A 24,095-nucleotide genomic window follows, 5' to 3' on the forward strand; every position below is an offset into this window, starting at 1 on the left:
TCCCACCTACAATTATGGAATTCTGGAATAAATCTGATTTAAGAACAAAACCCTCTCTGATAAAGTCCCATTCGCTGAGATAAACCTTTGGCACAACTGAGGGTCCATCCATGGCTTAGAGGTTTGGGCAGCCATGATTTGGTGCCCGTCTTAAACTCTTTAATGATCACTGCCAACAAGTCACTTCTCAGTCAGGTTGTCAGTACCTCATCATTCGCTAGAGGGGGCCAAACCGCTGTAACTCTGTCTGGCTGTTTCCACAGCGGAAGTGGGAAGCAGGAAGAGCTGTACAGCTGTGGCTCTGAGGCTAGGTGGCTAACGGAGATATCGAGCTAACCTCAGCGGTGAAAATAACAGGCTCGGTTGGCCAAATAACACGCCTCGTCAGCTAGTTGGACACTTTGAATCTAATATGGGGAAAGGTGGAGGTACATTTGAGAGGCTTCTGGGTAAGATACAAGTATATTCGACGGCTTAATAGTTTATTCGTTATCGGTCAAAGTGCGATGTTTTTCAACGTATTGTTTTGACAGACGCTTGGGCTGTGGCTCTCAGGCCAGCTAATTTTAGCATGCTAGCCTGTTTGCTACCTTTGTTTGGAGGCCCAAGTTAGCTATCTCAATTTATAAAACGGATTGAGTAGCGAATACAGGATTGTTTGCCCTTGTTTTTATGTCTTTATCCTTATGTTATCGTTGTGGTATTAGGTGTAGCCAGTATAAACTTGCCTTAAAACTCTGTTGTTCTAGCTGGGTAGACAGTGAGTTTACGTTAGTTCACACCAACAGTGTCACTATGACATGGTTGTGTTATCCAAGAAAACCAGGCAGCTGAGGACAACGTTGTTATTTACTAGCAAGACACTTAGTTTGAAGCGCTGTGTTTTGTTTTATTTTTAGCCGGCTTCCTAAAACTGGCTAAATAACTATTTACATGTTGATTAACTACACGACGGATCTGGTAATTCCTGATGTTATCTGCATACATTCGTGTAAGATCAGCGTACACTGGGCAGTAAATCTTTGACAAAGTTGTAGTTAGCAAAGCTAAGTGGCTAGCTAACCCTAGTCAATAATAAACATCATCCCATAAGCGTCTCTCCTCTCAACCAGAAAAAAATCGAGTAGTAATCGAAACTGTGTCCTCCACTGGGCCTAGGTGGTTTCTTAAATGACTCAATTACTAAAAATGATTTTAGTTCAAACTACTGTCTGCATATTTACAAAGAACCTGGATCCACTTAAATCATTTCTCAGTCATAGCGAGAACTGTCTGTTGTTATGACATAGTAAAAATAAAATTATTAGTGTGAGGGAAAGTGATTGTCTTAGTTTTTATGAGAAATCAAAAGAACCCTGGCCTACACTAAGAGAAAGACACAGACCTAAGCTAAATATACATTAGGCCCGGGCCAACATGCTTTTCATAAAGCTAGTCACACAAGTCTAGGCCTATAATTAGACCAGGAGGTAGGATATCTATTGTGCTGTAGTAGCTTTCAGTAGATATTGGATGGATGTTGTTATAGACTTAAGCTTTAAGATGCTGTTTTCCCTCAACTACTGCAGATAAAGCCACCAGTCAGCTGCTGCTGGAAACAGACTGGGAATCCATTCTGCAGATCTGTGATCTCATTCGACAAGGAGACACACAGTGAGTGATCCTGCCCACTTCTCTACATCCATGTCCCTAGCTGTTGAGCTTGAAAATAACTCTAAACATTTAAACATTTTTTGTAAGTAAGAACATCTAGGCCTACATCCCACTGAATGTATCACCCGGACTCTCTCAGACCAATGTTTCTTTTTGTCCTTGCAGAGCTAAATATGCAATTGGTGCCATTAAGAAGAAGTTGAATGACAAAAATCCACATGTGGCCCTCTATGCACTTGAGGTAGGATATACAGTGGAAAATGAGCAGACAAGTCATCACTCAGCTCTTATAAAAATCACTGAACCTTATTAGTAACCGGATACCTACATACATTTGATGATCTGTTTATTTTTCTGTTGATTTGTTTCTGCTCCAAAAATGCGCTATTTTGTCACAATGCCATTAACCTCTTATTGGGAGCAGGCTACTATCAGCCTGTACAATGTATATCATGATAGGTGTAATAGAAACTAATGTGCCATCACCCTCCAGGTCCTGGAGTCAGTAGTGAAGAACTGTGGCCAGACCGTCCATGATGAGGTGGCCAGTAAACAAACCATGGAGGAACTGAAGGATCTACTTAAGGTGACCTTCGTTTTGTTCGTCTCTGTACCATCCACTCCCTACTCCCTTCAACATCCGATGATAATAATAATAATAATAATAAATAATAACTTTATTTATATAGCACTTATTTAGCACTTATCAAAACAGAGTTACAATGTGCTTCACAGCAGTAAAAGAAAAGTAATAATAGTAAGAGGAAGGATACAAGACAAAGAAATAAAAATACATAATACAAATGCATTCCCACAAAAACAGAGCAGATCTAAAAAAGGAGTGTATAGAAGTACATAAGTGTATATAAACTGTAATGTCCTCATCCCATTCAGTTCCCAAGTTTAGTTGCTATAATCCGGTTCTTCCAAAGTCCCAACCACAAATTTGCATAGGTTTTGACCAGTGGTAAAGTCACCAGTGTCCTTTCATTACAGACATTCAGCTAATAGCATTCCCCGCCGATTGGATACAATATTTGCAACCTCTGACACGTAGACATCAGCTTCCTTGAGAACGCTGTGTTCTATTACTGTTGTCCGTGTCGTATGCATTTTGATTTGTATGACCGCATTTTGGCTGCAAACCTCATCACCTTTCCTGCTCTCTCTCTCTCTTGACTCAATAATGACTTACTGCTGCTGTCAGGCAGCTGGCTGCATTACAGTATGACCTAGCAATATTTGATTGGATCTTCACTTCATCATGTGACACAGGCTCATGCAGCTGTTGCTGGTTCTGACTTCCTGGTGATGTCATTGCCTTGTCACATGCTGTTTTTTCTTTTGGTCAGAGCAGAGCAAGGGACTTCCCACCTCAGTTCTTCTCACTAAAACAAATGCTGTATGATTCTGCCATTTCAGCCTCATGTTGGGTCAGAAATGTACACATAAAAGAAGGACTTGACCATTTAGGTGCAAAGATACACAGTGTATTCATTGTGGTGTACTCGATTACCCCCAGAAGCAGACGGAGCCAAATGTCAGAAATAAGATCTTGTACCTGATCCAAGCCTGGGCCCACGCCTTCCGCAATGAGCCCAAGTACAAGGTGGTCCAAGACACGTACCAGATCATGAAGGTGGAAGGTAAGAGGATTTTGGAAAAAGATACAGAATTATGTTCATTTTTTTGTTCTTTCCATTCACGAATGAAGTAACAGTCTATTGTTTACTGTCAAGCTAGCCTGTACTGAAAATCTAGGGGTTTTTGAAGGGATAATGACCCAGTTACACATTTCCTGGCCCTGTTTGTCCCAAGTGTTGATTTAAGGCAACCAAATCAAGACTTTGAATAATGAAATCAGCTTATTCACAGAAAATATTCAAATTCCAACATGGAGATCCTAGACATGTCACTGTGCATTGTGGAAATGGCGTGTAAATCAAAAAACACATACTGTAAACCTGTGCTTTATGTTACACAATCATTACACATCATTACATATTACCTACTGTTCATTAATTGTTTCACTACTAGCGTATTTTCAATGGCTGCTTTTTCCTTTTCTTTCCTCACAGGTCATGTGTTTCCGGAGTTTAAGGAGAGTGATGCAATGTTTGCAGCTGAGAGAGTGAGTTTTTTTTTCTTGCATCACTGAAGTTGGGTTAGGTTTATTAATTGGGTAATGTCTATAGTGAGATATGTCATTTCTCTGTGCCTTATCCAGGCTCCGGACTGGGTTGATGCTGAGGAGTGCCACCGGTGCAGAGTTCAGTTTGGTGTTATGACAAGAAAGGTAGGCTGGGCTTTCCTGAAACTGGGCCGCTAGGAGACAATTTATGGTTTCCTTTATTGAGTAACACAGTTTATGGGTTGTCTGTCTGTTCTAGTGCATGTGTACTTGACCACGTTTTCTTTTCTTTGCTTTTCCAGCACCATTGCCGAGCCTGTGGCCAGATTTTCTGTGGCAAATGCTCGTCTAAGTACTCCACCATCCCGAAGTTTGGCATTGAGAAGGAAGTGCGTGTCTGCGAGCCCTGCTTTGAGCTCCTAAACAAGTGAGTGCCCAGACCTGAAAATGGAACAGCCAGAACTAGCTTGAATTCCAGTCTGTAAGTGTAAAAGTATGTTAGTTTTGGATAGTACATCTGTTCCTGCAACGTGAGCTAGACGTCTACTCTCATATGCCTCAGTATTATATTCCTGGGAATGTAATTATACTCTCGCTTGTCACTTAAATACTTCACCCTGCTCAAAACTGTTATGTCGAGCCTCAGTATGCATTGGTTTTAGGCTGTTAGCTTCTATGCTTGATGACTGTAAGCATCCATCACTGTTTGCGTTAGAGCTAATGATTTCATGCATTGCCTTGTCAAAACGTATGTCACTCTGTGCCTGATGATGTTTGCATTGCTCACCCTTATTCATGCTTTGTACCTGAATTTGTATGGATGCATTGCTTGTTTTTTTGTAGCGTTATTGATGTACAGCTTTTGCTCCTCTGCTGATTCACCAGATTGTTTGTCCTCCCTGATCCCTTTTCCTCACCAGCCACCCCTCCCTCTCTCCTCCACCTAGGAAAGCAGAAGGGAAAGCCCCATCCGCAGGCCCTGCTGAGCTGCCTCCAGAGTACCTGACCAGCCCTCTGTCCCAGCAGTCTCAGGTAGTGGTCCACGAATCAGTAAGCAGAACTATGGCTACTCACTTTTATGTACTTAGACCCACTGTCATATGAAATGTTGTGATATTTGTGGTTGTAAATAATAATCTTCAGTTATAGCCAAATGTAGTATATGGCCTAGTTGACGGTCATATTACTCGACCACTGTTAGCATATTAGTACTAGTATATATATATATGTATTAATTTTGTCATTTTGAAAAGTAGTAATTTTGAAACTGAAAAGGTGTAGGAACCGTGCTATTGGTAACCATTTTTGATGCAGGTTGATTGTGAATTGTTAAGGCTCATGGATGAAAGAAATGTGTTGAGGAATGCCGTCTGCTCTTTAGATTCCTCATTAGGAAAACACACTTGATTGTGTGTGCTTTCATGATCCTGTTGGCTTCACCCTGTTCTATATTGGAAGATCATTTGTATCCTTCACCACTGCCCTGCTTACCCATCCGTGCGGGTTTTCCCACTGTGGTCCCCTTTCCCTCCCTGGATCTCACCATTGCGCCCCTGTCCCACCAGATGCCCCCGAAAAGAGATGAGGCTGCGCTGCAGGAGGAGGAGGAGCTACAGCTGGCCATTGCCCTGTCCCAAAGCGAGGCTGAGGAGAAGGAGAGGATGGTGGGTTGCACAGCTGAAAATTATCTTTGTGTTTTTACAACTTATGTATATGGAGAAACTGATGCATGGGTGTGTGTGTATTTACAGAGGCAGAAGAACTCGTACTCTGTGTATCCCAAAGCTGAGCCGACCCCAGTGACTTCCTCAGCACCACCAGTCAGCACCCTCTACTCTTCCCCCGTGGTAAGACCTCTCATGGTCCCGTTCCCTCTGGAGAACTAAATTAATTACACGGCCAGACCTGTGTGTTTTCCGTAATTCAAAGGTTATGTCATTATTTAGCAGTTAATTGAAATATGTTGTTTTATTATTGAGCAATATGTACTGTATGCTCTCCCCAGAACTCTTCTGCTCCATCAGCTGAAGATGTGGACCCAGAGGTACATACCATGCTCTTCTTAAATGTCTGCATTATTGTAGTCTAATGGAAATGCTACAGCATACTAATATGAATGTGTTACCTCATTCCAGCTGGCCCGTTACCTGAACAGAACATACTGGGAGAAGAAACAGGAAGAGGCTCGCAAGAGTCCCACCCCTTCTGCCCCTGCCCCTGTGCCATTGGCTGAGCCCCTGCCGCCAATCAGTCAGCCAGTGGAAACTCATGTCCCTGTCCAGCCAGTCAACATAGTGGAGGTATGTTGAATCTATGCACTAAAGGCACAAAGATGGTATTTTGTATAGCTGAACTGGAGTGGGCAAACAACAAATGACACTCCACACTTTGCTTCCCTCTTGTCCCCCCCTTCCAGCAGCAGTACCAGAACGGGGAGTCAGAGGAGAACCATGAGCAGTTCCTGAAGGCTCTGCAGAACGCTGTCACCACCTTCCTCAACCGCATGAAGAGCAACCACATGCGTGGGCGCAGCATCACCAACGACAGTGCCGTGCTCTCCCTCTTCCAGTCCATCAACAACATGCATCCACAGCTGCTGGACATCCTCAACCAGCTGGATGAGAAGAGATGTGAGTGTTAGCTGTGTGTGTTTGTTTACTCACGCATGTCTGTCTCCCTGTGTGTCCAGTCTCTGAACTGTCATGCCCTATGTGTTGTTGGCAGTGTACTATGAGGGGCTGCAGGACAAGCTGGCTCAGGTGCGCGATGCTCGGGCGGCCCTCAACGCCCTTCGGGACGAGCACAGAGAGAAGCTGCGCCGTGCCGCAGAAGAAGCGGAGAGACAGAGGCAGATCCAGCTGGCACAAAAACTGGAGATCATGAGGCAGAAGAAACAGGTAGTGACACAAAGCCCTCCAATGAGAATGCAGATATTGATACATTGTGTGTTGCCAGAGTGACTGACAGAGTGTTTGTTTTGTGTTTTGTATTTCAGGAGTACTTGGAGATGCAAAGGCAGCTGGCCATTCAGCGCCTCCAGGAGCAGGAGAAGGAGAGGCAGATGCGTCTGGAGCAGCAGAAACACACAATCCAGATGAGGGCCCAAATGCCTGCTTTCCCTCTGCCCTACGCCCAGGTACACACTGAATACTTTCTCCTGCCACTCTCATCATTCTGCTAATCGGACCAGCTGCAGTGCTTCTGCATGTTCCACCATCAGCTGTCAGTCTAGCTGATTTCACTGAATTGCACACCTTTAATCAGAGCGAGGAACTTCTCAGTTAAATCACCTGGTGTAGTGAATGGTTGGAATGAAAACCTGCAGACTCTTGGGCCTCAATGGCACATGGTTGAGAACCATTGATCTACAGCATTAAATTGAGAGCGTTGGGATTCCAATCAGCAATTTAGAATGGAGTCTTTTCTAATCAACGCTTGATAATGTATTTGCTGTATGTGCTGTGGTGCAGATGCAGTCCTTGCCTCCCAACGTGTCAGGAGGGGTGGTGTACCAGCCTGGTGCTCCACCCACCTACCCAGGCACCTTCAGCCCTGCTGGCTCCGTGGAGGGCTCGCCTATGCACAACGTCTATATGAACCCGCCGGGGCAGACTGCACCTGGGCAGTACCAAGCCATGCCCGCCACAGGTGAGGAGGCCAACAAGGGAGTAAATGGGAAGATAAACTGGAAAGTTGGACAGAAAGTTTGAAATACTCATAATTGCCTCAGAGCTGGAAAACATACTGTTATTTGTATATATTATATTCAGTCATGAAACCACACATTTGACCTAATAATGGGATATTTTCATTCATGTGTCTTCCCATGTGTGACTGTTTGTCCTTCTGTTTGTCCTTCCTTCCTCTAGATCCCAATATGGTTAATGCGTACATGTACCAGGCTGCAGGCACCAATGGGCAGCCTCCCCCTCCCGGCCAGGCCCCTCCCACCACTAGTCCAGCCTACTCCAACTACCAGCCCACGCCCACACAGGGCTACCAGGTACGATCGGCTGGCCATGCAGCCCACTGTCACTTTCTGTTCACTACTTGTGTCTGTAGGTAGTATTAAAATGATGAAGGAAAGCAATATCCAAATTCCTTTTGTGTTTATTCTGTGCAGAATGTGGTCTCCCAGGCCCCCCAGAGTATGCCCCCCATGTCCCAGGCAGCCCCCACCAACGGTATGGGCTACATGGGCTACCAGCCATACAGCATGCAGAACATGATGTCAGCATTGCCAGGACAGGACCCCAATATGCCCCCTCAACAGCCCTACATGCCAGGCCAGCAGCCCATGTACCAGCAGGTCAGTCACTTACTCTCTTTTTCTCCCCTTTTCCAGTAATAGGCAGTAAGAAAGCCTTTTTAAAGTAGGATTCTAATGAGGACCTTCTTTTACTTTAAGCCATATTCACAATGAAAGGTGCAATGTTAAAACAGCTAAGCTGTCTGCTAGACTGATCAATGAAGTTCCACTTACTTTCATCATTACTATCCTTATCTTTGCCTTCCACAGCATGCAGGTTATTCTCATCTCGATCCTCACTAATCTTCCTGTTTTTACCTGTGCATTCCTCTGCGGCAGATGGCTCCCCCTGGTGGCCCGCAGCAGCAGGCTCAGCAGCAGCCCCCTCAGGCCGTCCCGGGCAGCGCAGAGGCACAGCTCATCTCCTTCGACTGAACGCTCGCACGCTGCAGGGTCTTAACACACTACACCCTCTTCCTTTCTCCTCCTCTGGTCTCTCCCCCTCTCTCCCTCCCTGGACTCTTGAGGATCCCCTCTGGAAACACACATGCTTCCCACCCTCCTCCTCGCTGTGATGTTGTGGCAATGTGAAAATATTGTGATGATGTTGCAGAACTGTTGCCCTCCTTGCCAGCCCCTTTTTTCCCACCGAAGGAGAGCATGTGAATGGGGAATTAGGCGGGCGAGGGAGGGCACCATAACCCAAACCCTTTCAACTCTCTTCCTCCCTCTTTCCATCTTGGTCCTCTGATATGTATGTAGTATTTCCTTATTAAACAAATTACTGAAGCTCAAAAAACATAGTCCGTGGTATTAGAGTTAAAAATGAGTCAGAAAATATGATACGAATTGAGGAGAAAAAAAAAGACAAGACGTAACCATCCTTTGTCTCATATTTTTCTAAAGCAAAATTTGCATGTGTTTAAATTGTAATTATTTTCTGGAATGGAAGTGAGTATTGCGACTCATCCTGAGACTTTTGGCGGTGATTGAGCGACATCTGTATGTGCTTTGTGTAAGAGACTGTGGGTGTGTGGATAAAGAGTGACGTCTGGGGAGAGGAGGCACAGTCAAAACGGCTGACATAGAACGCATTAACCCACATCTCCATCAGGTTCACAATTTGACATTCCAATTGTAGTTCTCTATTCCGCCCCCTCACACACACACACACACACTGACACATACGCAAAGTAGGGTCATTCGCTTTTGGCATTTCTTTGTTGTGCACTGCTTGGAATATTGGGTGTCTCTATGTAGGTTTTGAGCTGATAAAATGGGTGGCAGGGATTGTACATTTTGGGAGGGTTGTTACAAAAGTAGCTGGACGGTCATTTAATCCTCACTAAATATACTTAAATAGGATATAGATTATTGAAGTAAAACAACTAGTGACAGTATACAGATACTAAAGCCACAATCCACTACACCCAGCAACTCTAATGGCATCCTGCGTCTCTTTATTGAAATGACTTGCGTCGCCTAAAATAAAGTACTTTGTCATGACAAGACATAAATCAACTGATAGCAAGTGTAGGGCCTTTACCTAAAATTACCTGCAGGTGCCCAGTCCTCAGTGCATTTGGCTGTTACTGTGCCATAGATGAGGTTCTCTACAGAGTAAGTACAGGTGGATGCTCTTTCCGAAAGTGTGCCGGACTCTCTTTAGAAACGTGAAAATGCTTGGCAGAACGAACATGATGTGCCGCATGTTATGTAACATACACCCAATCAGTGACATCTGTAACCCTTAAATTGCCATCTGTGATGTTCTTTATTCCATCATACTGATCTGTCTGACTTTAAAGTAATTTTAAGATTATATTTAATAAATATCTGGTTCTTATTGTCCACTTGCTTAATCCTGTTTTGTTTTTTTCCCCCATACCCTTCCTTGTAAATAAAGAGGTGTACGGTATAATTACAACCTTTATTCATGTGACTACAGTGTTTTTACATCATCAGTTTACATTTATACATGTTTCTATATGAATATAAGGCCAGAACAATACGTTTTAACATTTAACTTACAATTGGGTATTAGACAAAAATATCACAATGAACCACAATATGTATTTAAATATCCAAAGTCCCTGCCAAGACGCTACACTCAGTTTGCCCTTGCACTTTGTACAGTAGAATATTACGTGTTTTATTAACTCCCATTGACTCTTTGGCTTCTTTAAAGTTTTCTGAAGATGAGGCATTTGTTGTATTCTTCCATCTCAATCTGGAAATGAAACAGTGTTGAATTAAACTAAGGTATATTGTAACTATTAAGCTACAAAACCCACCAAACTCCGGCTGAGTGACTCACCATCCTCTCCATACGCATCCCATTCCCATAGGCCAGCTGCCTCAGCACATCTATGTCTGGAAGGCCCCACTCCGGGTTCCTGTGTGATAGTGATATAGAGTTACAGAGGTGACTATGGAGACCAGACGCATATTGTTCTGTTGTGTATTAGTGACTGTGACTGCCACACTCACATTTTCCGTATCTCCGCATCCAGGTCTTCATTACAGCTTGGTGTAATGATGCCATTGATGGCATACGCCTGTAAGGTATTTTGGGATGTTATTGAAGGAAGAGTATGTATCGGTTTATATAGCCTGCAGTCTCATAGTATCACACTTTCCTCTATATGATGACTGCTATGTGTGTGTGCATTGATAAACTTGAAACTAGGTACATACCCCATATGTTAGCAAAAGGCCATTTTGTCTGAGGATCTGACCTGCTCCGCTGAAAACACCCTTGGAATATGATCAAAAAGTTCAATATTAAACACATAACACAACTTACACACAACACAACTTATATATAACACATAACAAATATTTCAGAGACAAACATTCATTGTTTTACGCTCACTGGTTTCACAAACAAACCCATGCAGCAGTATTATAGTATTTATTTACTTCAGCGTGAATTACTCACTCAGCAATTTAACTCAGCATCCATAGTTGTATTTTCAAGATGAGCAGGTGTGTACCTCTGCTGTTGTGAAGGAGCTGTACTGCAGTAAGTTGATGGCAATAACAACATCACAGGAGTTGCGAGGAAGGCCTGCCCATTTCTCCCAGGGCTCGCTGGCATCCAGGTGAACCGGCTGCAGCACAGTCTTTGCTTTACTTGCAACAATGTAGGCCTTGATGCTGTAAGGCAATCATACAGTGTTAACCTGACATTTTTTTCAACTTTATATAGAGTCTAATATGTATAAACCACTTGCTGGTATTACATATTCATGTACTACTGTATAAACTGGTAAATATTCTGTCCATGAATGCATGCTTACTGTCAAATAATGGACTGAAAGAAAGAAAGCTACTGTGTGGACATTCTTTTGGCTCATTAATACATTGGTAAATGAGTCTGGGTATTGAAAACCTCTCTTCTAAAACCAGAGAAGAGGCTGCAGTGCACCCACCTGTCACGACACTCCTCCTTGATGTCTGACGGCTGCCAGGTGATGAAGGGAATCTTCCGGGAAAAGTGTATCACATGCTGCCCGGTGCCAGAGCCCAGCTCCAAGCCAAACAGCTCCCTGTGGGACTGGTCCTCCAGCACATCCTCCAGCACCGAACACAGACCGGCCCAGTTCCTCTCTGCCAGAGGAGACACCAGCATGGTCTGGAGGAGGAGGGAGGAGGGAGGAGAGAAACATGTTACCGTGTCATCCTGTGTGATCCAGGCTACTCATAAACATAACACAAAGAGGTTTGTCTGACCAGTTTGAGCTGACTTTCTTTCCCAGAGAATCCCTCATACCTACTCTTGTGCTGGTTGACAGAAGCAAGGGAAATGGCATATTGGTGGAGGCTGGTTGGTGGCAGATGACCGTAACAGCAGATGGGTACAGAGATTACCTGGTTAAGAGGATTCCCACTGGACTCCTCCCCAAAGTTCCTGACAGCACTGGTACAGGTAGGACACACACACACACACACACACACACACACACACACACACACACACACACACACACAGAGAGAGAGAGAGAGAGATCAAATTCCAGTTTTTGTTTTTACTTTGACTGACATGGGTTATAAACTGTTAGAAGCAAATTTTATGTATGTCATGTATGATCTAAGATATCACATAACAGCTATTGTTACATATAACATAATAATAATAATAATAGCAACCACAACAGCAAAAGCAATATAATCATTATCATCATCATCATCATCATCATCATAGAAAGAAGAAGAATGGCATAATATAATATAATATAATATAATATAATATAATATAATCAAGCGGTCTCTTGCTCTTGCTCAGTCAATTGTTTGTACAATTCTTCTTTGTCAATAAAGTTACACTGATGCCTTTTCAGTTGAGTTCACGTATTGCATTGTGGGTAGGTCAGGAACCTAGTGGAGGACGCCATGTGCTTTTGAGGCAGAAAGACTGAAGTGAAGGGACTGAACTGAAGGCTTGCCCGGCAGTGACCGTGTGTTTCAGAGGGGCTCCAGGACAGACGGCACCAGTCATGTACTGCACCAGACGCTGCATCCGCACCGCGCTGCGGGCCGCAGCCAGCACACACCGGTACGGAGCCTTAGCTGAGCGGGGAACCGTCACGTAACGTAACGCCGGGTGTCCGGTTGTGTGCAGGTCTATGCTAGGCTATCTGCTGCTTCAAGGGCAGAGAACCGGCGACTGGTAGCGTTTTCGGATAGAAAAACGCGCTTTTGATTCTCTAGCTCAGGTGCAATAGAGAAGTTGTTTATTGTCTGCAGTTATCATGCAGTATGCTGTTCTCCAGATATCTGTTAACTTGGTTAGCTAATGCTAGCTGGTTAGCCAACAGAAAATGTACCTTGACAGGCAGTAAAGCACCTACCAATAGTTGTTGCTTTAGGTGAGACTCTCTAGTCTAATGTCACAATTTGCCATGTCGTTAGTTTGCCTGAAAGAAGTGAAGCTGAATGAAGTGAAGCTGGAAACTACAACTCCCATGTCCTTCCATAAGCAGGATGTGATTGTAACAGCCAAGGTCATGCTCATATGACTGGAGATACAGTGTGCTCATGTTGAGGAAATAATTGTCAGCTATAGCTGCATCAAGTGCTTCTCTCGTGCACAAACAATACGTTTATGCATTATAAATTGATCACACTGGTAAAATGTTGCCAGGAAGTAGTCTGATGCATGTTGAGCTATTTATCAAAATTGACACAGTAATAGCTGATAACTACAGGACAGAGGTCCTTGGGACCCAATGTACTGCTGGTTTTCTATTATTCCAGGTAGTCTTCATTCTTGCCATTTAATCAGGGACCAGTTATACCTGGGATGACAGATTCATGCAATTACTTACCTGGAAAAATATAAACCCAGCTATATTCTGGGCCCTGAGGACCGGAGTTCAGGACTACAGACACAGTAGGTCATCTAACTGTGATTGATCAATGTATCCTCATTTCCCAGGCAAGAGCTTCAGCGGCGGACGCCGGCCCTGTGCGCTCTCAGACTTATGAAAACCAGTCCAGCCAGCCACTCGGATGCCATCGCCACCCCTCCGCTAGACGGAGCACCCAAACAGTATTCCCCCAAAATTCAACAGCTCGTCAACGACATAGCCAGCCTCACCTTATTAGAGGTGTCAGACCTCAATGAGCTCCTTAAGGTATGTGGGAACATTGTTAATACATACCACAGAACAGAATCTGAACCACATTAAGCATCGTCCGATAGAGTTTATAATGCATCTGTGGTGTCTTGTTCAATGATATCCTTCTCTGTCTTGGTCACAGAAAACACTCAACATTCAAGATGTTGGAATGATGTCTATGGGAGCCATGGCAACAGCTGTACCTGCAGCGCAGGTGAGAATTATTTTACTGGTTGGCTTTTGACTTTTGAAGTGCATACAGCAAGTATTTCATTTATTTGCTGAAGTTTCAGTGAAATGTTTTGTAACTGTGAGGCTATAAAACCTCTAAGAGGTTGCAAACATTAAGGCTGCCTTCTAAATATTGAGCTGTACCCATTTTTTGCACAATTCATGTGAAACTTGTGTCAAGGCCTACAGCCGATGTGCTGTTTGTGGTATGTTTTAAATAGGGATGCACCGATGTATCGATAGACTATCGTGTCGGCTGATATCAGCTTTTAAAAGCAACATTGGTATTGGTCCGATATTAGCTTTATTGATGACCGATTGTTGAATTGGCATTTTTGTGACCTTTTTTTCTAGCAATGTGTAGAAGGAACAACTGTCAAATTAACAACAGAATAAAACTTGGTCTTTTGTTTAAGCCATTTACCACTTAATTATCTTAAGATTGGCATGTATGGCTGTATCAGTATCTGCCGATAAACATCAGAGCAGAGCATCCCTAGTTTTATACATCTGGGACTTCATGAGTAGCAGCTAATGCTTGTTGTAGTAGCTAATAGGGATTCAGTACACAAAGGGAAAAAATAAAAACGTTTGCTGATTCTTATCCCACGTATAACTAGGCCACGGAAGAGGAGGAGGCGCCAGTCAAGAAAGAGAAGACTCATTTCACAGTAAAACTCACAGAACTGAAGGCAGCTGAGAAAATCAAGCTCATAAAAGAAGTGAAGAATTGCATCCAAGGCTTGAATCTGGTGCAGGTACGTCTCGTCACTGATGCTGTATCTAGGTGCAGGATGTTGAATTGATTTATTCTGGTCTAGATAGTCGACTCTCCCCTGTTAAGTCTTACTTTAGGAATGTTCCCCCATCAATGAGATCTATCAAAAGGAATTTATTTTGTTCAAAGGAGCAGGACGCCAAATCCTGTTCCTCCGAGTGAGGTCACCTCACTAACTCTTGTTCTGTCTCTGTCCCTCCTCACCCAGGCTAAAAAGCTGGTAGAGTCCCTTCCCCAGGAGATCCGGGCCAACGTGTCCAAAGAAGAGGCAGAGAAACTGAAAGCAGCGCTGGAGGCAGCAGGCGGCACCGTGGTGCTAGAGTAGATCTGTGTGCTGCCCCCCTGCCCGTCCCTCCACCATTTGGCTGCTCATGCACTTATTCCTTAGTTTTCTTTTTTCCTTTTTTACACGACAAAGAAGAAAGGAACCCAGGGGAAAAGAGAAACAAAGAAATGCCTTCTGACATTACTACTTGCTCTAACAGGTGGGGCGGTGCAACTCGCAGACTGAACTTTCCAGGCACCTGGCCTGAACAAGACGCCGCCCCGCTGTCTGCTTGTCCATTTGTCTGCTCATCTGTCTGTGTGTTACTTTGTGTAGCCAATGAGCTACAATAATGCTGGCCCTGGGTGCCAAGTAAGTCAATCAGTCATTCTGTCTCTGTATATCTTAAACTTTCCACAGGACATAAGATCTGGCTGTAGAGACATGATTACCATTGCCTGTGTTGAAATAAACCAGATATCTGATACAGGGGATAGCAGAGCCGAGTCTTTATATTGCTAATAGGATTGTTGATAATGTGATTAAAGTTGAGATATCCATGTTTCTTTCCACGTGTGTCACATTTGGTTGATGTTGTGCAAACGAAGTACTGTATATGCAAACTAGGAATTTAAATTTCTTGAAAAAAATTGAATTGAGAGATCCACTTTTGTTGTTTTGTGTTGCCTTAAATATGTCGTCATATGGTACCAGGACTGAGAATCAATGCATTGCAACTAGGAAAAAGTAAACATTTAAACTTAGAAAGTGTCCTGATATACTGCTTCTGACCACTAGAGGTCAGAAGATCTCTTGGTCACCACAGACATGATAAAGGTGGTCCTCTGAACTGAAATCTGTTTCTATGAAAACTTGCCAGGGATTTTAGTTCATTTTGACAAACGTAAGGCATACAATGTAAAAAAGTGCATCTAAAACATTGTCAAGGATGACACTTTAACGTCAGATCTATTTCTAGTGTGATCCTTTAATGTTAATAAAAAATCAAAATCATTGGCAGCACACATGGACATTATTACAACATAAACAAATACATTTTGATTAATTTCTTAACTAAGGTTAAACAAAAATTGCTAAAATAACTACACAATGCAATAAACATTTCATGTAACACCTGACCTAGAATAACCGTTAACGTGTCCTGCAGCCCTACCAAGCAGCCATTGTTTTTTTGGGGGGGCATTTTGCCTTCATTAGACAGATAGTGAAGAGAGGCAGGAGATGCGGGAAGACATGCAACCAGGTCCTGGTCCAGATTCAAACCCAGGACATTGCAGTAATGGTGCTTTACATCACTGACACCAGGATGCCCTGCCAATGTTTGACTTTGACCCTAAAGATGGTAGTCACTTCAGTGTAGAAAATAATTCTTAGCTATATGTTATTGAGAGCCAAAAAATGCCCTCTAGCTAAATGTCTCTACAGGCTTCATTATCATCAGAATCAGAATCAGATTTATTTTCGGCAGGTACATTTTCACATACTAGGAATTTGACTTGGTGAGGTTGATGCAGTGCAATATGCAAGCATTTAGACAGACAAACAAGCAGCAATCAAGCTTTACAAATTGAATTTAAATATCAAACGTCAGAGACAAAGAAGAAAAGAAAATACATGCAGTATATACAATAAGTGTGGTGACTAAGTGGATTATCGAGGGGCTTTTTACATAGGCCCACTCTCCTAGAAAGAAACCAGGAAGTTGGCCTAATAGGATTAAATACTTAATCTACCATCCCAGCCAATATGTCCACATAGGTGCCATATGGGTTAAATGTTGGCTTCATGGGTACCAAGTGAGCATGAGCTCAGAAAGGGCAATTCACCTGGGACCCATGTAGGTGAACTATCGCCCTTGGGAAAACCTGTACGGGCTAAGTACTGTATGTGTGACCTTAATGGATTTATCATGGGCAAAGACCATGGACTCAGAATGGGCATCAGGGACCCACTTGGGATAATCATCTGGGTCACAGATTCAAACCCCATGGGGTTAACTGGGTGATGTATGGTGTAAAGTGCAATTGTGGTGCAAAGTGAAGCAGATGAATTGGCTGAAAAGGCTGAAAAGAAACAGGACCTCACACTCTTAGCCAAGTCAAATGTTTACTGCAAGAGTGGTGAGTAAAAGAAACAGGAGGTTATTGCTCTGGAGAACATTCAGATATGAAAGAAAAGGTGAAAAGGCTCCACTAGCGCACATAGATTTAGGATGTAGCCTGAACATTTAATAATGTGTTAAAACTTAATTTCTTGCCATTTTGGAATCCTTGTTACAGAAAGTTGAAATTTCCAAAGACAAGTTGATATTGACATTGTAGTAAAAAGGAAGGTAAGAAAAGTTTTACACCTGAAGAAATATTTATTGTGTACATTAATTTGATATGTGATATGTGTCATTGGAAACAATATAGACCTTTACAAGACTTTCAGTTTTGTTTAATTGCACAATTGCATAAATGCTCAGGAGGTAATAGTTTTGGATTGAGGTTTATTAAGTTGTGCTGTAGAGCTTTCTGGAAGAGAAATGACTTTACATACATAAAAGCAAAAAGGAACATCCATATATAAAATATAATTAAAAGAAAGTACAAAGTACATAAAATAGTAATTAAAAAGAGAGTAATATAATTAAAAGATAAGTAATAAAGAGAAAATACAAAGTACATAAAATAGAATAAAAACATAGTGGAAGTAGCCTCGACTGTGTGTTTATATCTTTTGGAACACCGAATAGAGAACCACAGAGCAAAAGCCAATAGAGCCTAGCCATAAGCCTGAGACGTCACTTCCCCGCCGGGAGTGACCAGAGGTCTACTTCCAGAATTAACGTGCAGTAGGAATAGAGTGCAAGTTTTAGAGCTCAATCGTAGGAACATGAAAAGAGAAATGTTTTTAACCTGGATTTAAAAATTGCTACATTTGGGGCACGTCTAAGATCTTCTGGCAGTTTGTTCCACTTGCATGCAGCATAACAGCTAAATGCTGCTTCACCATGTTTAGTTTGGGCTCTGGGCTGTACTAGCTGACCTGAGTCCATGGATCTAAGAGCCCTATTCGGTTTATATTCTTTAAGCATATCAGAGATGTATTCTGGGCCCAGACCATTCAGTGATTTATAGACTAGTAGCAGCACTTTAAAATCTATTCTGTGACGATAGTTTCCTTGGCCCCTTCAGATGCCAAGGCTGCTTTGTGGTGTTGAGACAGTAATCAGGACCACTGGAGGAAGTCAGGACATTAAATCACATCAAGTCAGATCAATTTCATTTACAAGTCTGTTTTTATATAAGGCTCGCCAGAAAGTAGTTGGCTTCAATTTGGCTTATTTTATTCAGACGAAAATCAAGCGGCATTTGAAATTGGATGCAGGCTGCGCAGGCAAGATAAGAGAAACACCCTGGGGGCCTATCAAACATTTCACACCAAGAGTGAAATCCGAAAAAACTAACGCAGACCACAGAATTAGGATACTGAACTTCAAACAGAGAAGGAAAGCAAAAGGAACAAAGTAAATAAATAAAAAGCAGTGACAGTAGACTAGAGGTTAGAGAAGGGTCGCCAGATTGAATATCAAAACCAGCTGGGACAATGTGGGTGAGGAAAGCAAAGGAATAGATAGACTGATAAAATTGTCAAGTATAATTCTGTTATTTTGCCTAAATTGATGACCGGTGCAGGGCAGAACCCTAATGCAGCATACTACCATTAGGTGTTATTGTTATATGTGTCATTCCCTGTGTCAGGTCCTTCACTGCTGGCCCCCAGCAGAGCTTCACTGCGTGTCGTCGCTGCTCAAACTTGGAGTGGGCGGTATCCAGTTACTGTTTCTATCATCTGTCATGAGCCCCCTCCCTCCCGGACCACCTCTGAGTCAGCACACACACTACTGTGCCAAGCTCCCCATTCATACCAGTACTGCCCTACTCATTTAAAATCATGTCACGCTTAAGAACCAAAACAGTCACTCAGGCATTAGCGACCTCTACAAAAAGGTAGAAGGTAACTTGTTAACACTAGAACAGACTCACACTGACCTTGTTTTCTGTTTCTGACTGCGTGACCCCTTGTCTGACCCTTAGCCTGAACGGTATGGGGAGAAGGCTGCGTCTATTCTCGACTAATGTTTTTCTGAACCTGATGACCTTTGACCTCTCTGCTGAATCCTGGGATGCCAGGAGGGCCGTACCTTGAGCTGCTGCTTGGTGCCTGTCTTTGACAACTGGTGTACCGCATTCACAAAACTACAGCAGCACTCAAGCTGACTTACTATTTTTATATTAGTCACGTACACTTCCACCCAGAAACCAGCTGCACCCTTTTCTTGGCACAGCGAGATGGAGTAATTAAGGAGGCTGCTTACTCACACCATTGGAGCCGTCCGGCCATGTGGCAACTCTAAACGTCCAGCTCCTGCCTGAGAAAGCTAAATGCTGTTTTATATTAAGGACACTTGCATTGTGCTTATCCATTGTGCATTTGATATGAACAGCGGCCCCCCGTCTCCAGCAGCACTGAGGGAAATGGATGAAGAAAGCAGCCATGGCCAAGGTTGTGTCAAGAGTGCCAGCAACCTTTGAGACGCCGACACCGAGCCTTTTCCCGTGGGGTTTGTTTGGTTAATGGATTCAAAATGCAAGAGAAACGCATTTCTCGTTGGTATTTTGGTGGAATCGCCTCCAGCGCAGCAGCTTGTTTAACACACCCACTGGATCTGATAAAGGTAAAAGATAAAGCTGACTGGATTTATGATCTATTTTTACCCGAGCAAACTTTTAGAATTTACACCATCCAATGAGGCCTAAAGGATCTGCCTTGGTGTTGTATGCACATGTACCTTAGGCTTGCACTGGGGGGAAAGTTACAAAAGTAATTTTTAGACTTTGGATGTTTATCTTTTTTCTCTCTAAGATTGAATTTCAGAATAGCTTGCAGTTTTATGGCAACGAGCCAATTTGCCCACATTTCCCACAATTTCTAGCAGTCACTTTAGCTGCGATGTGCGTAAATGACCTTGATTATGGCAGGCAATTGTTTTGATGCTTTGAAGTTTGCACAAAGCACTGACATTGCAATACCACAAAGTGACAGAAATGACTATAATGCTGGTTCAGTTTTGTAAATATTATCCAGCTACTGAATTGATTTCTTTTTCTCAGTGAATGGTTGTCAATGCATTGTGTATAGGCTGCTGATGTTACTAATAGGACTATGATATCACCTCCAGTTGTCAGCCATAATTTTAGACTCATATTTTGACCATTTTCATTTGTTGCACACTGGCATCTGCTCTGCATACTCTTAAGACAGTGCCAGACATTTTATTTTATTTGTTTACCATATCCCTGACACTTTGTTGACTGCTCTCAACCTACACATGCACATGGTAATTGTCATTGCTTGGGCTAAGAGTCACTTAGCTGCTCCTGTATGGACATTTCTAGGTGCACCTACAGACGCAGCAGGAGGTGAGGATGAGGATGATGGGGATGACCATTAACGTGGTGAGGAGGGAGGGTTATCTGGCACTCTACAGTGGCCTCAGTGCCTCCCTCTGTCGGCAGGTGGATATACACACACACACACACACACACACACACACACACACACACACACACTCACTCACATACACACATTAAGCAACTGTGCAGCTGCGCTGTTGTAAGTTGTTTCACTCATTCATTCATGACTGCTTTTTTCCTTTCCCCTAGATGACATATTCTCTGTCACGGTTTGCCATCTATGAGACTGTCAGGGACAAAATGAGCAGCAGGAACAAAGGCCTCATGCCTTTCTACCAGAAGGTCCTGCTGGGGGCCTTTGGGGGTATGTGTTGTCACACAGCGTGACTGTGGTTGGCATTGTAGTCTTCTTTTTTTTTTTTTTGTCTGATAGCCAAATGATGCATCTCCTCCCATAGGGTTTGCAGGTGGTTTCATTGGGACCCCAGCTGACCTGGTTAATGTCCGGTGAGTTGTGTGGATAAATTCATTAATAGTTTGAGAGGGGATAGAGTTTGTATCAGGAACAGCCTCCTTATAATATGTTTTGTTTTACAATGCTCTTTATATGATGCCCACTGTTTTGTACTTCATATCACATAGTTATTGCATAATTATTATTAGTAATTTTATTATTTGATATAGACTCCAAAATGTAATTTTGTCATCCATCAGATAGAGGTGATGGCCTGCTGTTTCATTATGCAAGGTGAACAGAACAGTGGCAGTCAGCTGCTCTGCCCTGGAGCTCAATTCTGCCCTGAGAACAAAAGTAAAAAGAAAACCAGCAGCTACTTTTTCAGCATTGAAGCAATAAATAAATCAACAAGAGTGTTGTAACCCTAATGAAAAAGTAATTCCCTCCATAAAAAATGTATGTAGACCAAATTTTGTACTACAACGTGGAACTCAAAGTTGTCTGTGTTTGATTAAATGTTGAGATCATGACCATGTTTCGTGTTCATTATTCGTTAATACTAGCTTATTACCCTATTACCCATGCCGATAATGATGAAATGGCTTTGAAATATTTCAATTTCACATCTGTTTAGAATGCAGAATGATGTCAAGTTGCCAGCAGAGCTCAGAAGAAAGTAAGTATATTTCAAAATTAGTGTTTTTTTTGTCTTAGGTGTACATTCTGCACAATATTTACACATGCAGTCAAAGAAGCCTGTAATCTTCCATAGTTTTTTGCAAATCAACACATTGTGAGATTTGTTTTCCTTCCAGTTACGCTCATGCACTAGACGGACTGTTTCGTGTTTGGAAGGAAGGTAAGGTTCATAAATGCTTTCATTGGGCTTCTTTAGGTCAAAGCAAGAGTTGGTTTCCTTACTATATCTGCCTATGATACTGTTTTGTCCTAGAGGGAATGAAGAAGCTGTTCTCCGGTGCCACAATGGCTTCTACTAGAGGAGCGCTGGTCACTGTTGGGCAGGTGAAGACCTCTTTGTTACATGAATGTTGTATCACAAACTGTTACTGCACTATTAGATGTTTGCTGTAATTCTAATGTTTGTCCCTGCAGCTGGCTTGTTACGACCAGTCCAAGCAGTTGGTTCTGTCTGCTGGTTACCTGACGGACAACATCCTCACCCACTTCCTGGCCAGCGTCTTCGCAGTGAGTGACTCTTCTGTCATTGTATACTTCACATCGCAGCTGAAATAAGCACAGAGTAATGCCTCCTCTTCTTCTCTTTGTAGGGCGGGTGTGCCACAATCCTATGCCAACCACTTGATGTTGTTAAAACCAGACTAATGAACTCAAAAGGGGAATATGGGGTGAGTTTGTGCTTTGTGTACAAGTTACATGAAATTGCCTTCTACACACTCTGCCTGCCTCCACCTCCTGCTGGGGGAGCTGGGTCAGGGTTCCTTGGAGGATCTCTGTTGTCTCTCAGTCTACCTGTCATCGCTCTGACATAACTGTTTTATTCATGTGCTGCGGAGAGAATTTTCGCAGCTTGACACGTCTAAGCTTTTGTCTCCTTGTTGCAGGGCGTGTTTCACTGCCTGACAGAAACAGCAAAGCTGGGCCCTAAGGCGTTCTACAAGGTAGACTTCATCTTCACTGACTAAACGGCATAATGTTTCATACAATTCCCTCCAGTCAAGAACATGAGCTCTGTTTTTTATTTATTTGTTGCTGTAGACGTCTTTAGACTTTATCTCACTCTCTGATGGTATGATTTGTGTCCAGGGTCTTGTTCCCGCCGCTATCCGCCTCATCCCACACACAGTCTTCACCTTCATTTTCCTGGAACAGCTGAGGCAGCATTTTGGTGCGGTGGTCGTCGTCTGAGAGCGGTCCGTAACACCTTGACTTAAGTAGCCACGGCCGGGCTCCATGACTCCAGTGATCCTCCACAGCTTGGTGCAGTGGCAGTCGAGAGGATGCCAGCGGCAAGCCAATGCTACTCCCACAAACCCAAACCTAGCTAGAAGTCCACTGGACAGCGCAGCCTGGACAAAGAACTAGGACCAAGAGGAAGTCACATGCCGACATAGCTCTCAGAAACCCATTCTAACGCTTATTTAATGCTTAACGCATCCATAACAAAAGGAAAGGGACTCATGTTTCATCACAGAAAGTGTCAGGTGAACTGGAGTGATGTGATTTGGGATTTTTTTCCCCCCCATGTGCCCTGCAGTGTTATAAACAGAGATGACTTGGAAAGGGACTTAATGACCAGATACTTACCTTGTAATGTGGAATATCTTGCGTATTATTGTAATTAAACTGCATTTACTATCAGGGCCCATTGCATGTAATGAATAGTACAGTTATACATGTGACAGTCTGGGGTGTGGATGAAAAGAGAGTTTAAAAGACTTGTCGTAATTAGAGATCTGTGAAGAAGAAAGTGCATCTGAAATTAACATCAACCGATATACAGTAACTCTTGCATCACTTCAGCCCTTCCTTTAACTTGCCCTCCTCCGCCCTGCGGGGGGCAGTGTAACACTGGACAATTACAAGTGTGTGTCTATGTTTATATTATGTCTATGATGTCAGTCTGTGTAATGATGCAGAAATAGAACAGAGCGATTTGTACCAGACAGTTTTTGATAACCATTGCCAAAGTATGATTGTATATTTTTATATTGTAGACAGTGTTTTCACGTGTGTGTGGAGGAATGCATAATTTTTACATTCTTAATAGCCTTGCTTGAAACATGCACTCATGAATTTCAAAAACAGCAATAATTTAAGATAATGGAAACAAGACTTTTGATTAATAAAATAATGCAACTGTCAACATGATAATGAGCAGTGTGTGCTGTTGAATCTGCTTGTGGGCCTGCTGTCTTGTTGATAGTTTGTCTATTCACTGAGTTGAGCTTCTCTCAGACTGAGCTGCTTGGAATTCATCTATCTCCGTTCCACACACACCTGCACATGTTCAGTCGCCTGTCTGGTCTGCTATTCTCTGAAACAGGAGCATGTAGACTGGTTCAGCACGTACTAGACTTAACAGCTCCCAATTAGGAACACTTTCAATACAATCTGTGCTTTCATAGAGACATTCATCAGCGTTTGAAAGCAGGAGGGGGGCTGGTTAAACAGTGTTCACATGAATATATTTTTCTTTTCACTGAAATTCTGAGAAAAGAGCTCTGACTCTTGGCCCGGAGGCG

General features: G+C 42.9%; 4 protein-coding genes across 13 annotated transcripts; 3 read left to right on the top strand and 1 right to left on the bottom strand.

Moving 5' to 3' along the window:
* The first annotated feature begins 312 nt into the window (after positions 1-312).
* hgs (hepatocyte growth factor-regulated tyrosine kinase substrate) lies at positions 313-9,886 on the top strand. Of its 10 annotated transcripts, none has more exons than XM_071922805.2 (20): positions 313-449; positions 1,569-1,653; positions 1,819-1,894; positions 2,147-2,239; positions 3,176-3,299; positions 3,732-3,784; positions 3,881-3,949; positions 4,087-4,211; positions 4,705-4,834; positions 5,350-5,448; positions 5,536-5,631; positions 5,790-5,828; positions 5,920-6,084; positions 6,201-6,414; positions 6,509-6,681; positions 6,780-6,920; positions 7,255-7,432; positions 7,654-7,787; positions 7,908-8,093; positions 8,373-9,886. In XM_071922805.2, exons 1-20 carry the CDS (start codon positions 413-415, stop codon positions 8,466-8,468), a joined length of 2,313 nt encoding a protein of 770 aa, XP_071778906.1. In that variant the 5' UTR covers positions 313-412; the 3' UTR covers positions 8,469-9,886. The 10 variants fall into 10 exon arrangements, with proteins under 10 accessions (XP_071778906.1, XP_071778908.1, XP_071778909.1 ...); XM_071922807.2 differs by having other exon boundaries at positions 6,204-6,414; XM_071922808.2 differs by having other exon boundaries at positions 4,705-4,816.
* A 329-nt stretch (positions 9,887-10,215) lies between these two features.
* Positions 10,216-11,667, bottom strand: LOC139929786 (methyltransferase-like 26 B). The gene is made up of 6 exons (XM_071922796.2): positions 11,468-11,667; positions 11,030-11,192; positions 10,731-10,790; positions 10,524-10,591; positions 10,351-10,429; positions 10,216-10,263 (listed from the first exon to the last, which is right to left on the bottom strand). Exons 1-6 carry the CDS (start codon positions 11,665-11,667, stop codon positions 10,216-10,218), a joined length of 618 nt encoding a protein of 205 aa, XP_071778897.1.
* Positions 11,668-12,407: 740 nt separating this feature from the next.
* On the top strand, positions 12,408-15,596 carry mrpl12 (mitochondrial ribosomal protein L12). Its single transcript, XM_071922871.2, has 5 exons — positions 12,408-12,591; positions 13,474-13,672; positions 13,800-13,871; positions 14,509-14,646; positions 14,875-15,596. The coding sequence occupies exons 1-5, from the start codon at positions 12,533-12,535 to the stop codon at positions 14,989-14,991; spliced, it is 585 nt and encodes a 194-aa protein (XP_071778972.1). The 5' UTR covers positions 12,408-12,532; the 3' UTR covers positions 14,992-15,596.
* Positions 15,597-19,585: 3,989 nt separating this feature from the next.
* Positions 19,586-22,782, top strand: slc25a10a (solute carrier family 25 member 10a). Its single transcript, XM_071922886.2, has 11 exons — positions 19,586-19,675; positions 20,397-20,516; positions 20,664-20,778; positions 20,873-20,921; positions 21,506-21,547; positions 21,687-21,730; positions 21,824-21,894; positions 21,985-22,077; positions 22,161-22,238; positions 22,455-22,511; positions 22,657-22,782. The coding sequence occupies exons 1-11, from the start codon at positions 19,586-19,588 to the stop codon at positions 22,756-22,758; spliced, it is 861 nt and encodes a 286-aa protein (XP_071778987.1). The 3' UTR covers positions 22,759-22,782.
* The last annotated feature ends 1,313 nt before the right edge of the window (positions 22,783-24,095 follow it).

The sequence above is a fragment of the Centroberyx gerrardi genome, chromosome 7 (genome assembly GCF_048128805.1).
Source record: "Centroberyx gerrardi isolate f3 chromosome 7, fCenGer3.hap1.cur.20231027, whole genome shotgun sequence".
Lineage (NCBI taxonomy): Eukaryota > Metazoa > Chordata > Actinopteri > Beryciformes > Berycidae > Centroberyx > Centroberyx gerrardi.

Bases quoted from the DNA above. Each gene is read 5' to 3' on its own strand.
- hgs (XM_071922803.2), top strand. From the start codon at position 413: ATGGGGAAAGGTGGAGGTACATTTGAGAGGCTTCTGG. The intron at 2,240-3,175 runs GTGACCTTCGTT...GATTACCCCCAG, and splicing joins AACTGAAGGATCTACTTAAG to AAGCAGACGGAGCCAAATGT. The intron at 3,950-4,086 runs GTAGGCTGGGCT...TTGCTTTTCCAG, and splicing joins TTGGTGTTATGACAAGAAAG to CACCATTGCCGAGCCTGTGG.
- LOC139929786 (XM_071922796.2), bottom strand. From the start codon at position 11,667: ATGCTGGTGTCTCCTCTGGCAGAGAGGAACTGGGCCGGTCTGTGTTCG. The intron at 10,430-10,523 runs GTGAGTGTGGCA...ACTATCACACAG, and splicing joins GATGCGGAGATACGGAAAAT to GAACCCGGAGTGGGGCCTTC. The intron at 10,264-10,350 runs GTGAGTCACTCA...TTTCATTTCCAG, and splicing joins GGATGCGTATGGAGAGGATG to ATTGAGATGGAAGAATACAA.
- mrpl12 (XM_071922871.2), top strand. From the start codon at position 12,533: ATGTACTGCACCAGACGCTGCATCCGCACCGCGCTGCGGGCCGCAGCC. The intron at 13,673-13,799 runs GTATGTGGGAAC...TCTTGGTCACAG, and splicing joins ACCTCAATGAGCTCCTTAAG to AAAACACTCAACATTCAAGA. The intron at 13,872-14,508 runs GTGAGAATTATT...ACGTATAACTAG, and splicing joins CAGCTGTACCTGCAGCGCAG to GCCACGGAAGAGGAGGAGGC.
- slc25a10a (XM_071922886.2), top strand. From the start codon at position 19,586: ATGCAAGAGAAACGCATTTCTCGTTGGTATTTTGGTGGAATCGCCTCC. The intron at 20,779-20,872 runs GTATGTGTTGTC...CTCCTCCCATAG, and splicing joins CCTGCTGGGGGCCTTTGGGG to GGTTTGCAGGTGGTTTCATT. The intron at 21,895-21,984 runs GTGAAGACCTCT...TTGTCCCTGCAG, and splicing joins CGCTGGTCACTGTTGGGCAG to CTGGCTTGTTACGACCAGTC.